Source organism: Hippocampus comes, unplaced genomic scaffold (genome assembly GCF_001891065.2).
Source record: "Hippocampus comes isolate QL1 unplaced genomic scaffold, H_comes_QL1_v1.1 scaffold625, whole genome shotgun sequence".
NCBI lineage: Eukaryota > Metazoa > Chordata > Actinopteri > Syngnathiformes > Syngnathidae > Hippocampus > Hippocampus comes.
The window spans coordinates 6,924-20,101 of NW_017805859.1; the positions used below are offsets into that span (position 1 = coordinate 6,924).

General features: G+C 45.1%; 1 protein-coding gene across 2 annotated transcripts in view; it reads right to left on the reverse strand.

Moving 5' to 3' along the window:
- The window catches only part of stk39 (serine threonine kinase 39), a 17,969-nt gene that overhangs the window by 3,741 nt on the left and 1,050 nt on the right, over nt 1–13,178 (reverse strand). The window contains exons 2-15 of one of the 2 annotated variants that reach the window (XM_019888550.1): nt 12,743–13,022; nt 10,954–11,066; nt 10,512–10,620; nt 9,564–9,696; nt 9,159–9,214; nt 8,748–8,857; nt 8,253–8,354; nt 7,893–8,026; nt 7,724–7,772; nt 6,978–7,043; nt 4,223–4,345; nt 3,163–3,192; nt 2,546–2,602; nt 1,678–1,739 (exon numbers count right to left, since the gene is read on the reverse strand). In XM_019888550.1, the coding sequence (XP_019744109.1) occupies nt 1,678–1,739; nt 2,546–2,602; nt 3,163–3,192; nt 4,223–4,345; nt 6,978–7,043; nt 7,724–7,772; nt 7,893–8,026; nt 8,253–8,354; nt 8,748–8,857; nt 9,159–9,214; nt 9,564–9,696; nt 10,512–10,620; nt 10,954–11,066; nt 12,743–12,845 (1,247 nt within the window). In that variant the 5' untranslated portion in view covers nt 12,846–13,022. Of the gene's footprint in view, nt 1–1,677; nt 1,740–2,545; nt 2,603–3,162; nt 3,193–4,222; nt 4,346–6,977; nt 7,044–7,723; nt 7,773–7,892; nt 8,027–8,252; nt 8,355–8,747; nt 8,858–9,158; nt 9,215–9,563; nt 9,697–10,511; nt 10,621–10,953; nt 11,067–12,742; nt 13,070–13,178 lie in introns of those variants that run through there. The other variant, XM_019888549.1, reaches the window with a different exon arrangement.

Consider the following 13,178-nt stretch of genomic DNA (forward strand, 5'->3'; position numbering starts at 1 on the left):
TCCAAAATCCATTTTTGTGTGGGGGGGTTGGGGGGGGGAGATGACAAGAAGCCAATTATACAGCAACAGTATCTCAGTCAGTCCCTTGACATTATCATAACTCAGGCTAATCAACTGTAACTACCTCAGTCGTTGAGACCAAATTAGCTGCCGTTTGGCTCCCGCAAATACAATTAGTGTCAAGAAAGCTTTCCTTGGGAATGCCGCATGTGGTGCAAATCTGAAGCATTCACAAACATATGTTTAAAAAAAAAAAAAAAAACGGAATACAATACAACTTTATTGATATCACGCTTTCACAACTGCTGCAGCTGTAAACAAAGCACTTTGCCTCCATCCATCCATTTTTTGAGCCGCTTTATCCTCACAAGGGTCGCGGGGGGGGGGGGGGGGCTGGAGCCCATCCCAGCTGTCATCGGGCAGTAGGCAGGGGACACCCTGAACTGCTTGCAAACCAATCGCAGGGCACACATCGACGAACAAGCATCCGCGCTCACACTCACACACCGAGGGACAACTTAGAATCTTCAATCAGCCTGCCATGCATGTTTTTGGGATGTGGGAGGAAACCGGAGTACCCGTAGAAAACCCACGCAGGCACAGGGACAACATGCAAACCGCAGAACATTTAAAATACTGCGCCCCCCCCCCCAAATTATCCGAATATTGATCGATAAACAAAGCGCATCGGAGTATAAGGCGCACTGTCGGCTTTTGGGAAAATGGAATGCTTTTAGGTGCGCCTTATAGTGCGGAAAATACGATATTTGTTAAAAGTGTATACTGCCCAAAGACAGCTGGGATAGGCTCCAGCACGCCCGCGACCCTCGTGAGGATAAGTGGAAGTAGAAAATGGATGGATGGATTTTCAAGTCTACCTGTGTTGGTCAGAAGGAAATATATATCGGGTTTAATCAAGAAAAACTGCATCCAATTTGAAAAGGTCTCTCATTTTGTGTGTGCACATCCAGTAACAAGCGGGGATCCTTTAAGCTACGCTGCATGGACAAAAGGTTCCGGAAAAACTTAACAAATGATTCAAAAGAGGAGGGGGGGGGGAGGCGCTAATGACCTCTCTGAGCCCCTCTCACCAAGGCTATATGGAGAACGCGCATGACTGTGCACCAGAAACGTCCATGAAGCCACGCTTGCATGAGTACGGAAGAGCTTGCCGGGCCTAATCAACCGCATCCAACACCTTTGGGGGGGAACTCGGAATTAGATTGCGAGCCTTCGCCGACCTTGCACCTCACAATTGGATGAATGTGCATCATGTAAAAAGTCATCCCAGAAAAGATGGAACGTTAACTCCCTTATGTTCCTTTTTTGTGCGTGTGTGCGTGTGCGTGTGTGTGTGTGTGTGTGTGTGTGTGCCAACACCTTTATACAAATAGTGTAGATGCAGGCAATCTTTTTGCTCTGTCAAATATATTTCATTTGGGAACTTCTTCGTCGTTTGAAACAGCGAACTGCATGACACGACGCCACATAAGTGTTCAACTCCTCGGTAGCTTTCATTTTTGTCATGAAGCAACACAAAGACGCACACGGACTCTTTTTTGAGTGAGGTGAATGTGATTCCTTGCGGGACTTTTGGAAATGTGCACAGGCTGGTGCATGGTGAGAACAAAAAAAAAAAAAAAAAAACAACAACCAAAAAAAATTCATCTGTCTCACCTGAGTCGCAGGACCAAGTTGACAGCACTATGAATGTAGAGCGAATCCCCAAACGGCTCCACCTGAATGAGAACAAGTGAGATGGGGAATTGGTACACATGTACTCTACATTTGCAGTCTATAAACAATAAATAAATAATAAAATGTGCAATACAGTGGGACCAAAATAGAAGAGGAACAACCGAACGCGATGTACGGCGCACGATGAGCGGGTAAATCGTCCACTTCCACAATCTCAAACAAATGCCGAGGTTGGTTGGCTGTAAACTTGGCGATGACGTCCGACAGCATTGTGTGTGTCACGGTAGACATCTTTACCACAACACAGATCTGCGTCACACTTGCCATGTGTGAAGCTGAAGGCGGAGTTTAGAGGGAAAGACGCTCAACATTTCATTTGAAAGAAGGACTACAGTATACTTAATTTCAAAATAAAATAATTACGGGGCGTATTTCATCAGACAAAAAAAAAATTCAGATTGCAGAAAATTCACAACGCCTTAAGTCTTGCTGCACATCTCAAATGAGCGTATCAGAGGTAGAAAATGCCATGTGATGGGTAGTTAAATGTCTGATGGGAGCACAAAACGCCTCCCCAACCTGCTGCGGTTCATTTTGCAAATGACAAAGCCCTTTGGAAATGGCTCATAATAGCGCTGAGACGGTAACGGCAGCGAAAATTTCCAGTCAGACCGAGTCAGACGGACTGCGACTTATTACAGTTGAGTGCATCCCTCCAGGAGTCGCACGTGCACGTGTTAACGTATGCAAAAAAATTCACACAAAAGGCGCTCAGACAATAAGCGCGGCGCCGAGGTCACCGAGTCAGAACAAATGAGTGCAGCTGCTGCACGCTGACGTCCCTCACCTGCGGATGGTGGCTGGATAACCCATCAAAAGGAACATTCTTGACATTCTCCTCGTTCTGCAAGTGACAAAATGAGACGGATGGCTGTGAAAATGTTCCGCGCGCACGCACGCGCGCGCGCGCGCGCGCACGCACGCACGCACGCACGCGCGCACACACACACACACACACACACACGCACGCGCGCGCGCGCGCGCGCGCACGCACGCACGCACGCACGCGCGCACACACACACACACACACACACACGCACGCGCGCGCGCGCGCGCGCGCACGCACGCACGCACGCACGCGCGCACACACACACACACACACACACACCAATCAAGTATGGACTCATCCCATTAAAAGTTAATTGACAGCAATCAATGCGCAGCGATGCGCCGGTTCGGCTCGGTTCGAACCGGCGCTCGGACTGTTGAGTTCAACAAATTCTGTTCAAATAGGAACAATAATTGCCTTTACAAAGCCATCCTTTTCCCAAGTGCTATCACCGCATAGAATTACTCCGGGAAAAGCAGACCTATTCATCTATGTCGTCTTTCCGCCAGAATACAAAGCAGTGTGCGTGTTTTAAAAAGAAACAAAATAAGAAGAAGAAAGCGAATCAAACTTACGACTTTGGAGTCGTCCTTGACCCGCCGTGACTGCATGGAAGAGAGAAGAAGAAAAAAAACGAATTCTATTTTTCCAGGCTGGGTCAAGTTGAGATTGCATTGTTTCATCGGCTCCACAATGCTTGGACATGATTATGCGAATGGCGGGGAAGGCAAAACCAGAATTTGGCAGGATCTTGGAAATAACAAAAATAGCTGTGCAAAAAAAAAAAATTGCATGCCTATGTTTTAATTATCACACGTCAAGCATATTTAGGAAATAAGTCCAGCGTTCCGTTTCGGGAAGAATTAGGTCGAATGAGTCAGATGGATTTTGAAAGGCTGATAATGGAAGCGGACACATTCCCTGCATGCTAAATTGTCGTGTTCGAGACATGAAGGTTATTCTCAGGAGGAAAGCATATTTGTGTGGTCACTTGGTCCGATTATTACCGCTGACAAGGACGCGATGATTTTATTCGTATGGGTTTCTTTGTCGCGCTCTTTGTGCGCCGCCTCTTTTTTTGTGCGCGCTTGATCGACTTCCAAAAATGTTCCGCTTGCCAACCGATTTTGGTGTGAATGCGCGCGTATAATGACATAATTAATACGCGCCTTTCATGTGGGAGAACATCTCCAAAATCTTATCAGGGATGAACAAAAGCTGCAAGCTGTGCGCAGGGTGCGAAACTGTCGTTTCGACTGGATACGAACCAGATTGCTCCTATGGCGCCAATTCCCCCTTTCACATTTTCAAACATCTGTCTGATCTCATCAGATCAGGTTGTAATTTGTTGTGCTTCAGCGGGGTGTTATCGATTTATTTTTTTTCCCCTTGGATCTGGATGAAACTCCTTTTAGCTTATTAATTTACTAGAGCGAAACCATTCGCTCATTGATTATGCAGGTGACAAACGTTCAATCCTTGGGAGAGCTGCACGCACGTCCGCGGTCTGAAATTTGTTAAGTGGATTTTCAGATGGCGATTGGATGCTCCCGTCCTATTAGACGAGTGGAATCGCAAAAAAGCGGACACCAAAAGGTGGCAACAAAAGGGACTGAAGATCAAAGTGCTCCTCACCCTGCCCTGGTTGACGGCCGCCTTGCCTTCCTCACTGCCTTCGTCCAGCTCGTCGTCACTCCATTCCCAGTCGCCGTCCTCCGTCTTGTGCAGGTGGCCGCTGGAGCCCGGGACCCGCCTCACCTACGCCGACAAAATCCATTTGAATTATTTGTGCCATAGATACTCACTCAAAGGCAAATACTTGTTCGCGCGGGATGTCAAAGGCTCCTAATTGAACATTCTACGGCATTCAGTCAGTCTATATGAACTTCTTCCGATGGCATTTTGGAGTGGCAGTAGATTGTGTTTCATTATGTGATATTTATATGGTGGATTTTTTTTTTTCCAAGTCTTTGTTTTGATGGATTGCATGCTCGATCAATATTCTGTAAACACGAATGCGCAGCATGCGGATCGACGACCTGAAAGTTACCATAAAATAATAACATGCAGATACGATTTGCATCATACTGACAAGTGTTTTCAAATTTTGCTGCGATTGATATGATATGGATATGATTCTGCCTCCCTTCAAGACGAGAGAAATGCAAGCGGCGCTTGGCTCATAAAGCAGCGGGGCGCTACAGTCGGCGATGGGAGCGCTACAGCGTTACAGGCAGCACACAAAACGGTAAGCGACTAGCGCCGGCTCGAAGCGACCATAAAGTTTAAAGAGGCGCTAGCCCTCTGGTGCTGCCAGCTAGAGTTTCCAAACCTGACATAGAACCCAGAGTCCCCCTGCTTCTGCTCTGGCGCCTTGAGCAAAAACAGATACAGATCGAGTCTCGGTGGGCATCCTGACTGACATTCACATCATAAAAAAAATAAATTAAAAAAAAAAACTGCCAGAAAAATACAAGGTTTGAATGAATTGGTCGAAACTTGTGACAGCATTTATTGAATATGTGTAGTGAAGGTGACTTATCAAATTAGTTGCTTCAAGATTGTCTTAGGGCTTCTCTTGTCTGCTCTCTTTAAATTATAGTCACCCCCCCCCCCCCCCCCCCCCCCCCCCCCAGGATATTGGCTTGGTGTAAGGCTGCCCTCTGCTGGCTAACACATCCACCCTTGTTTTACATAATACATGCATTGATACTCTTTAAACAACCATGCATGACACCTGCGAGTTCCACACCCCCAAAATATGCATAATTCTGAGTGTACTTAAAAATCCACAATATGATGATTATTATTATTTTTTTGTTCTTAATTTTATTCCCTCCGTAACAAGTACGCAGACGCATCGGTCTTGTCCTCTTTTAGACCCCTATGGCGCTTGTTTTCCCTGAGAGTAGCAATGCATGCGTTTACCACGTATAGAGAAAACCAAAACAGAAGAGGGCAGACCACAAGGGTGAAACACAAGAGTCGATATCTGGTTCATTCCCCGAAGGTAAGGACATTCAAGGTGCTTGTGGGAATGACTCGACTGAACAGATTTGGGAATGACTTGAATGGATCAGAGGTCACACCATCCTGGGATGACAATGTTCCAGGAGCATCGCCTGCCGCCGCCAGCTTTGAGAAATAGTTGCCGAGGATGAAATCTAGGCGGCAGCATTCGTCGAATCAGCACAAAACCACAAAGTCGTTGGCCTGCCTTTGACTCATTAGAATGCTAAAATTTCACACAGTCGAGTCTTAGGATAGTGTGCAAAAACGCTTTTGAATGTTATATATTGGAAGGGCAGTTCTGCATTTCAAGGGATGAGAAAAATGTGTAGAGGGGCATGGGCTAAGAATACTTGACTTTGAAGACAGTTGCTGAAAATATGTGCTAAGATATAGAACTCTGTCATCATCACTTGTGGAAATCTACAATTAAAAATTGACTAGGAAACTGCTCAGTATAAACTTGAGCGCCTTTTGCTTGCATCGGCAATCATCCAGCACAATTGTGACACGCAGATAGCTACGTTGCTAGCGAGCTATGCTAACGCTCCCAAAAATACATCATCCCTTTAGACAGGTTGCTTTAGAGCGCCTCGTGGTTGCGCAGAACAGTGAGGAAGGGAGGAGTTTTATTTATTTATTTATTTATTTATTTACAAGACTTGATAGAGACTCCAATGAGCAAATCCTCCCAAACAGCAAATGGATGGAGGATTCAAGTCCTGCGTTTATCCCGCAAAATATCAATGGGCAAAATTCTACCATTGTCACAAGGCAGCAGTATCAACGGCTGCCCCGCCCCTTTATTCTTTATTGGATCGTCTGTGCTCATGTCATCCACAATGGCAACGATGCTCTCCAGGATGCCCTCCATTTACTCTGAAAACGTGTCAGTGTTTTTCCATCCCTGCACTTACCCGCTCTGCCTGCCGGCAATAAGTCTCTGCTGGCCGACAAAGCGAACTCTTAGATAAAGCCAATATGATGTGAAGCTGTGCCTGAAAACTGCACTTGCTCCTCGCAGCCAAGAGCCAAGATCAAATTACCAAGCAAGCTTCTTTTTCTATAGTCAACCATTTCATTTAAACGTATTTTTCTGTGGATTGATACACTGGGGGGGAAATTTGTAAAAAAAACCATCAGTACATCTACAAGGTGTGACTCTTTTGCGACACCGGCCCATATTTTCACTCTATCGACAAAACAGTTCGGGCAGTAAGTGTTTGAGGTGTTACAAAAGTCCATGGGCATCACTCCTGTTGACTGTAAATGCAACATTGTGACGGGAGGGACTCCAGTCAAATCCCAGCCGGCGCATACAATTTGTTATGTTTAGTCAATAGCGGAGTTATTTTACAGGGAAGTGCAAGTGTCAACATACCTTCTTTGCTCTTTGGGATATCTTCGGAGCCCGGCACAAGAGCTTTTCAACCAGATAGTCTTTGTTCTGTGTGACAAATTAAACAGAAAACCTTCATTTGTAAATTGGGTCCTGGACAAACGGAAAACGATTTTGGATTTGAATCGCATCCAGTTGAAATCCGTGAGGTGGGTGAAGCGCAGAGGCGAGAATAGTCCGGACTAACTGGCATGAGTAGCTCAAAGTGGAGCTCATAAGTTTACATGCCCTGGCAGGATTTGTAAGGTGTGTACCATTCTTCAGATAAAACACATTCATATGATGTTTCATGGGATTCTAATGAAAATAGAAGGCAGTTCGGAATTGCACAATCATCGCGCAAAACGTAGCAATAAGGAAAATAATGAGCTGGTCCTTGTTCAGTCATCAGTCACATTTTCCCAGCAAATTGCCAGCATGTCACAAATTCTGTTAGGCTATGTAAATCTATGAGCACAAGTCTACTTTGTTCAAAATGGGGTGTGGGGTGGAGGGGGGGGGCTGCCTGTAAAACGCTACACCTATTTTTATGAGCAACGTAATGATCTAACATCTTAAAAGTTTGTTTTTATTGAACTTGCCGTTATTTTCTCTGCAGCCTGTTACACGGAATTGGTGGACGGAATTGCATCCATTATTATCGTTATCAGCTATTAGCAGCAAGGATAAGGGTATGCATAAAAAGAGGGACAACAAACTTGGAAGGGAGAAGAAAGAAAAAAAAATACCTTTGCCTTTTGGAAAAATTTGCTCTTCAAGAGCTCTGCAGCTGCAGGCCTGGAGAGAAGAATTGTTCGCATGTATTGGGGAAAATACTTCACAGCAGAGAGGAACTCGCTTTTAATTAAAAAGCCCTCCTCAGAGACTTTTCGCTTGAAAACCGAAGACGAGACCAACCTTTTGGCAGGATCCTTCTGAAGGCACATAGTTATTAGCTTCCTAAACGATTTGCCGTACTTCTTCAGCATTTCCTTGTCCTCGATACCCGTCTCCAGAGTGGGTGGATCGTTCTGCAGCGTCAACATTAAGACCTAAACAAAGGGCAGAAATGACAGCAAAGTTACAACAGGAAACCATTTTTACAGGAACTGCCGTGTGAAGTGCAAAGAGCAAGTTCCTCAAAGTTTTTGTTCCTGGTTCACAAAAAAGGGAGAATGTCTTTTGGCACATCGTTGTTGCTTGCGATGAAACTTCACGACAGACAACTTGGCAAAAGGGGGCGCAGAGTCCGGTGATGCGTTCACGAACGACACTGACCTTCATAGGGGGGTAGCGGTGATAGGGCGCAGAACCCGTCGCTAGTTCTATGGCCGTGATTCCAAAACTCCAAATGTCTGCTTTGAAATCGTAACCTCGTACCTGTGGGTCAAGAATTGGACAAAATATTGGTCAAATTACCTGGATTCATTTTTACGTTTTTTTGTTTTTTTTTTTTGTTTTTTTTTTTAAACGTACTTTATGCTAGCACAGTAAGAACCCATGCAAAAAAAGTAAATAAAAAAAATCTTAATGCTCCAAATCATGATTCACCGGGTCTTTCGAATCAGTTACGAAAACTCGACTCTTTCAATCAGGTTGATACTTTTTACGTTTTGTTTTTCTTAAATGCTTGCTGCCCCCTATTGGTTGAGAGAATGGTTTGCCGTTAAACAAAATCAGCAGTTAAGAGTTGAAACACAGACATTATAAAATACGGAATAGAATTCGTATAATAATGAGTTAAATGTGTCATAAGAAGCCATTGGGATTCACCTGTTCCATCACCTCTGGTGCCATCCAGCATGGCGTGCCCACAAATGTCTTTCGGACTTTGTTTCTTGTCATATCGCCCCCTGTGGCTAGGAATGCACTTACGCCAAAATCTGTCAAGACGAAACATACAAAAAAAAACGAATACTTCATCGGTGATCGAGCAGTGACTCCCCACCGCCAACGTCGGGTTTTCTGCAGCAAATTAGGCTGGTAAACAACGTGAGAGGGAGTTTAAAAGAACCTTTGGATGAACACAGGAGGAGAAATTTCATTGAAACATCCTATCAGCTGTAACGGGATTAAACATAACAGACTCCAGGTGACAGATGATAAGAGCAGGACATGTGCAACACACACACACACACACGCACACACACACACACACACACACACACACACACACACACACACCTGCAATCTGAACAGATCCATCTTCACCCAGTAGAATATTCCCGGCTTTCACATCCCTGCGGCCAGCAAAACACAACACAGGCAGTCAGTCAGATGGCAAAAACACGCGGCAGAGCATCGATTCTTCCATCCGCGGAAAAAGGGGCCACAAACAGCTTGCCCGGGAGGTGGTTGGTGGGGGCGGGGGGCATAAAAAGGTCAAGCCTGGTTCGCGGTGACCTTGATGTCCAGGAAGTTTACGTCAGAGCTCCATACAACGCGGATCAATAAAGGGTGGGGGGGTCGCTTGAAACTTCAGCTATTGAATCGCATATTTGACATAGGACGTATCGTATCGTAATGAGCACAAATTCCAAAAATAGTAAATGAGTAGTATCCGATATTCAGAGAAAAAAAAAGTGTTACCGGTGGATCTGTCCATTTCTGTGCAGGTAGTCGAGGCCTTCGAGGACTTCTTTCAGGATGGAGGCAATTATTGGCTCGTCGAGATTTTTGTCTTCTTCTTTGCTTGTGTGCTTGATAATGTCCAGCATGGAGCCTAAGAGCCATAAAATATATTCATACTCGGAAGTGTGTCTAGCCCAAGTTTATACGGAACAGGAACTCGTGAAAAAGATGAATAAATCCTGACTTGGACTCGAATGAAACGAGCACCTTTTTCTACAGTGCCAAGTGTGATCCGTGTACTCTGCCCAATCGATGCCTTTGACACAAAGCTAAGTTTGTATAAGTTCCTTCGAAACGCGGCTCTTGTCGTTTACTTAGCGTTCAGGCTCCTGATCCCTGGGGGAGAACTGGTTTGTCAAATGGGATCCAACTGTTTACTGCCACCAATGTATATACAGTATATATATTCAGGTCAAGTGCAATGACAATACACGATACAACGTATCCCTGTAGACGGCGGCGTTACAGCTCTTTGAATTTGAGATCAGCACAGCTTTTGAGTAGAAGATCAGTGGGGTGAATCTCGGCTAGTCACATCAATTATGACGAGGAAAAATGCCAACGTGTTCTATGTACGTGGGATTGTGATAAAAGATGACAGGTCGCGGAGGTAATGAGGAGCACCATTTAAAAAAAGCCACCGGCGTTCAACTCGAGCCAGGCGGTAAAGCAGCCCCGCTTGAGGCGTGCATCTATAAGTACAACCCGAATTTTGTCGTTTCAAAGTTTGGGGTGTTGCGCAAGCAAAAATCAAAAGGGTCGAAGTCTCTGTTCCACTTCAGCATGGAAAACAGCTGATCGCTTTTTTAAGACTGCTGTTTTTTTTTTTTGGAGGGGATAAATGGATCTCATGTAGGCACTTCATCTAGCCTGAATGTCAAGTGCCGCCTAACAGGTGACGCTTACCTCCACTCAGGAGCTTCATGACTAACCACAGTTCATCCTTCACCACAAAGGAAGTATAATAAGTGACAACATTGGGGTGGTTGCATTGGCTCATTGCTTGAATTTCTTTCTGTCGGGAGAAAAAAAAAAAGACATTTCATCCACACGGTGTCCACAAAGTCTGGGTAAGAGCAAGATTTCACTCTTTATCCCTTCGAGTTCAACTGAATTTTGCATCGAATTTTGCATTGAAAATTATGGAAACCATGTTGAAAATATTGTTTTTGTTTTAAGCATGCAGGTTTTTTTTTTTTTACCCAGACTTTATGGACACCTTGTACATGCTCATACAAAAACTGAGGTTCCACCGTACATGTTCAGATGATCAGAGGGACATGTGGCGAGGGAGACACAAGGACCAGCACAACTCAAACAGACATAGCCCGTATTTATTTTTACTCACCAGCAATTCGTCCATGCTGGTCTGGCATTTTTCCAGGTTGATTCTCTTGATGGCAACGCGCTCCTGTCTGGGAGAACACATTGCTGCTTGCACCACCGCTGTGGCCCCGCTACCTGAATCAAACCATCCAAAGAGCACAATTAGACTGACACGCACATCTAGAAGAAAATGGGTGATCCGGACTTTTTTTTTTTTTGTTATGTCTAAAATAAATTTAAAAGAAGTTTAAAAGAAATCAGGCCACGAAGTAGTGAAGTTCTTCACACCGAGGGACACCGTGACTGTGACACATCGCTTGTCAACTGCGAGTGACAGGTCAGCGGAAGTAATTGAGCATGTGTGATCAAAGTGGTTACCAGTTGCTCATGAGAACAGACATGTGCTGCGCAGCGCGTGAGTGTGCGCGGGGCGGCGAGGGGGCTTTTTTTTTTCGTTCACAAGTTCCAGAGAGCAGCGGACAGCTGTGGTGCTGTTTCTTATCTACAACGATAAGACGTGTCAGATGGAGGGAGAAGGCCTCTGCCAAGACTATTCAGGCAACTTCCGTTTGAGCTGTCAGTAGTCATTTGAGATGATGTATCTTTTGTTTTACTATTACATAACACAATGATGGGATTGATGGGATTGAATTAACACGTTATATACACTTAGCGGACTTCGGTATGTAGATAATATGCAAAGTCTGAGACTGAGCGACAAAAGCTGCCTTCCAAATATAATAATGCATCTTAAGGGAAGATTGTGAAACAAGTACACCTACTCAGAGCGACAGCTGGTTCTAATGTTTGGGCTGTTTTGCGAGGTTAAATGTTACGTGACCAATTAATTATAAACAGATTTGTGTGACAAAGTGGCGCTCTTCACAGCAATACTCGAGGAATGCCTCATAATAGTGACTCAAAACTAACAATGCTGTTTGTATTTCATCTTTGTGGAAGCATTTTTTATTAAATAGTTAATTTTTTTTATGTCACTGGATTGTCCAACTGTTACTAAGTTTGTGCTTGGTGCTGAATATTACTAAATCAGAGAGCAATAAAAAAAATAATGTGCTTGCTATAATGTTGGGTTTTTTTTTCCTTTATGTATGTGTAGATTCTAGTCATCCAGTTCACAATAATAAAGTTGAACTAAGGTTGGACTCTTACTGTTGAAATTGTGTTTTTTTTTAATACGGTACAGTATCTGAAAGCCCTTTACTGTTAAAGACCCACATGTCAAGAAACCAGTTGGTGTTTTTTTTTTTTTTTTTTATTACTAAGACTAATTAGCAATGCTACGCATAAGGAGCATTTCAAGAGAACGCATTGCAATATATGACCGTTAATAATCATTTATATTCATGGTGAGCTCGGGTTTAAATCTCTCCGCTTGCATCGCTGTCATCGTCATAAGGCGATCGCATGGTCCACTTCGTGCCGTCATATATAACAATGATGTCATTAACGCGCAGCATCTGCCATGTATAAATTAGTCATCGAACAAAGTGGGCGTAATGCCACGACTCAGCATCTGCGTGCGTGCGTGCGTGCGTGCGTGCGTGTGTGTGTGTGTGTGTCAACGACAGGAAAGCTGTGAAGTCGACGTGTCACGGATTTTCGGGGAAACCGTTTCGCCAGTTGCACGTGTAACCGGTAGCTTGTTATGAGTTCACATCCGCAGTGTCGACTTCACGTGGAGGGTGGGGGGGAAGCCGGTGGGCCTTCCAATTCGCGTTACTAGCAGCTGGTAATACGCTGATAATGATATAAACGTGTCTGTGAAAGTACAAAGCCCCCGTCGTACTAACCAATGACTTCCTGTAGCTCGTACGACTCCCTGGTAATTGGCCAGCTCGCCGTCTGTGGCGGCGGCTGCGGGACAGGAACCGGGGCTTCGCCTTGGTCCGCCATGATGGTGGTGGTAGTGGTGGTGGTAGTAGTGATGCTGCGCCGGCTAGCCGCCTCTCGCTGACACGACCGAGTGACAGACAAGTAGAGAGAGGGAGCGAAAGCGCGAGCGAGCGAGTCAGCTTTGAGCTCCCCTCCTCAGCTAGTGTCAGCTGGCAGCCGCAGCCGAGCAACTGCCGCCTGCGAGGAGAGCAACCCGGAAAATAAAAGGGCTAGTCAAGCGCGCGCGCTCGCATACACACGCACACGCACACGCACACGTCAAGCGCGTTGCGGTGTTGCCAAATCTGTCACGCTTCCGCGCTCGCTTTTTTTTTTTTTTTTTTTTTTTTTTTT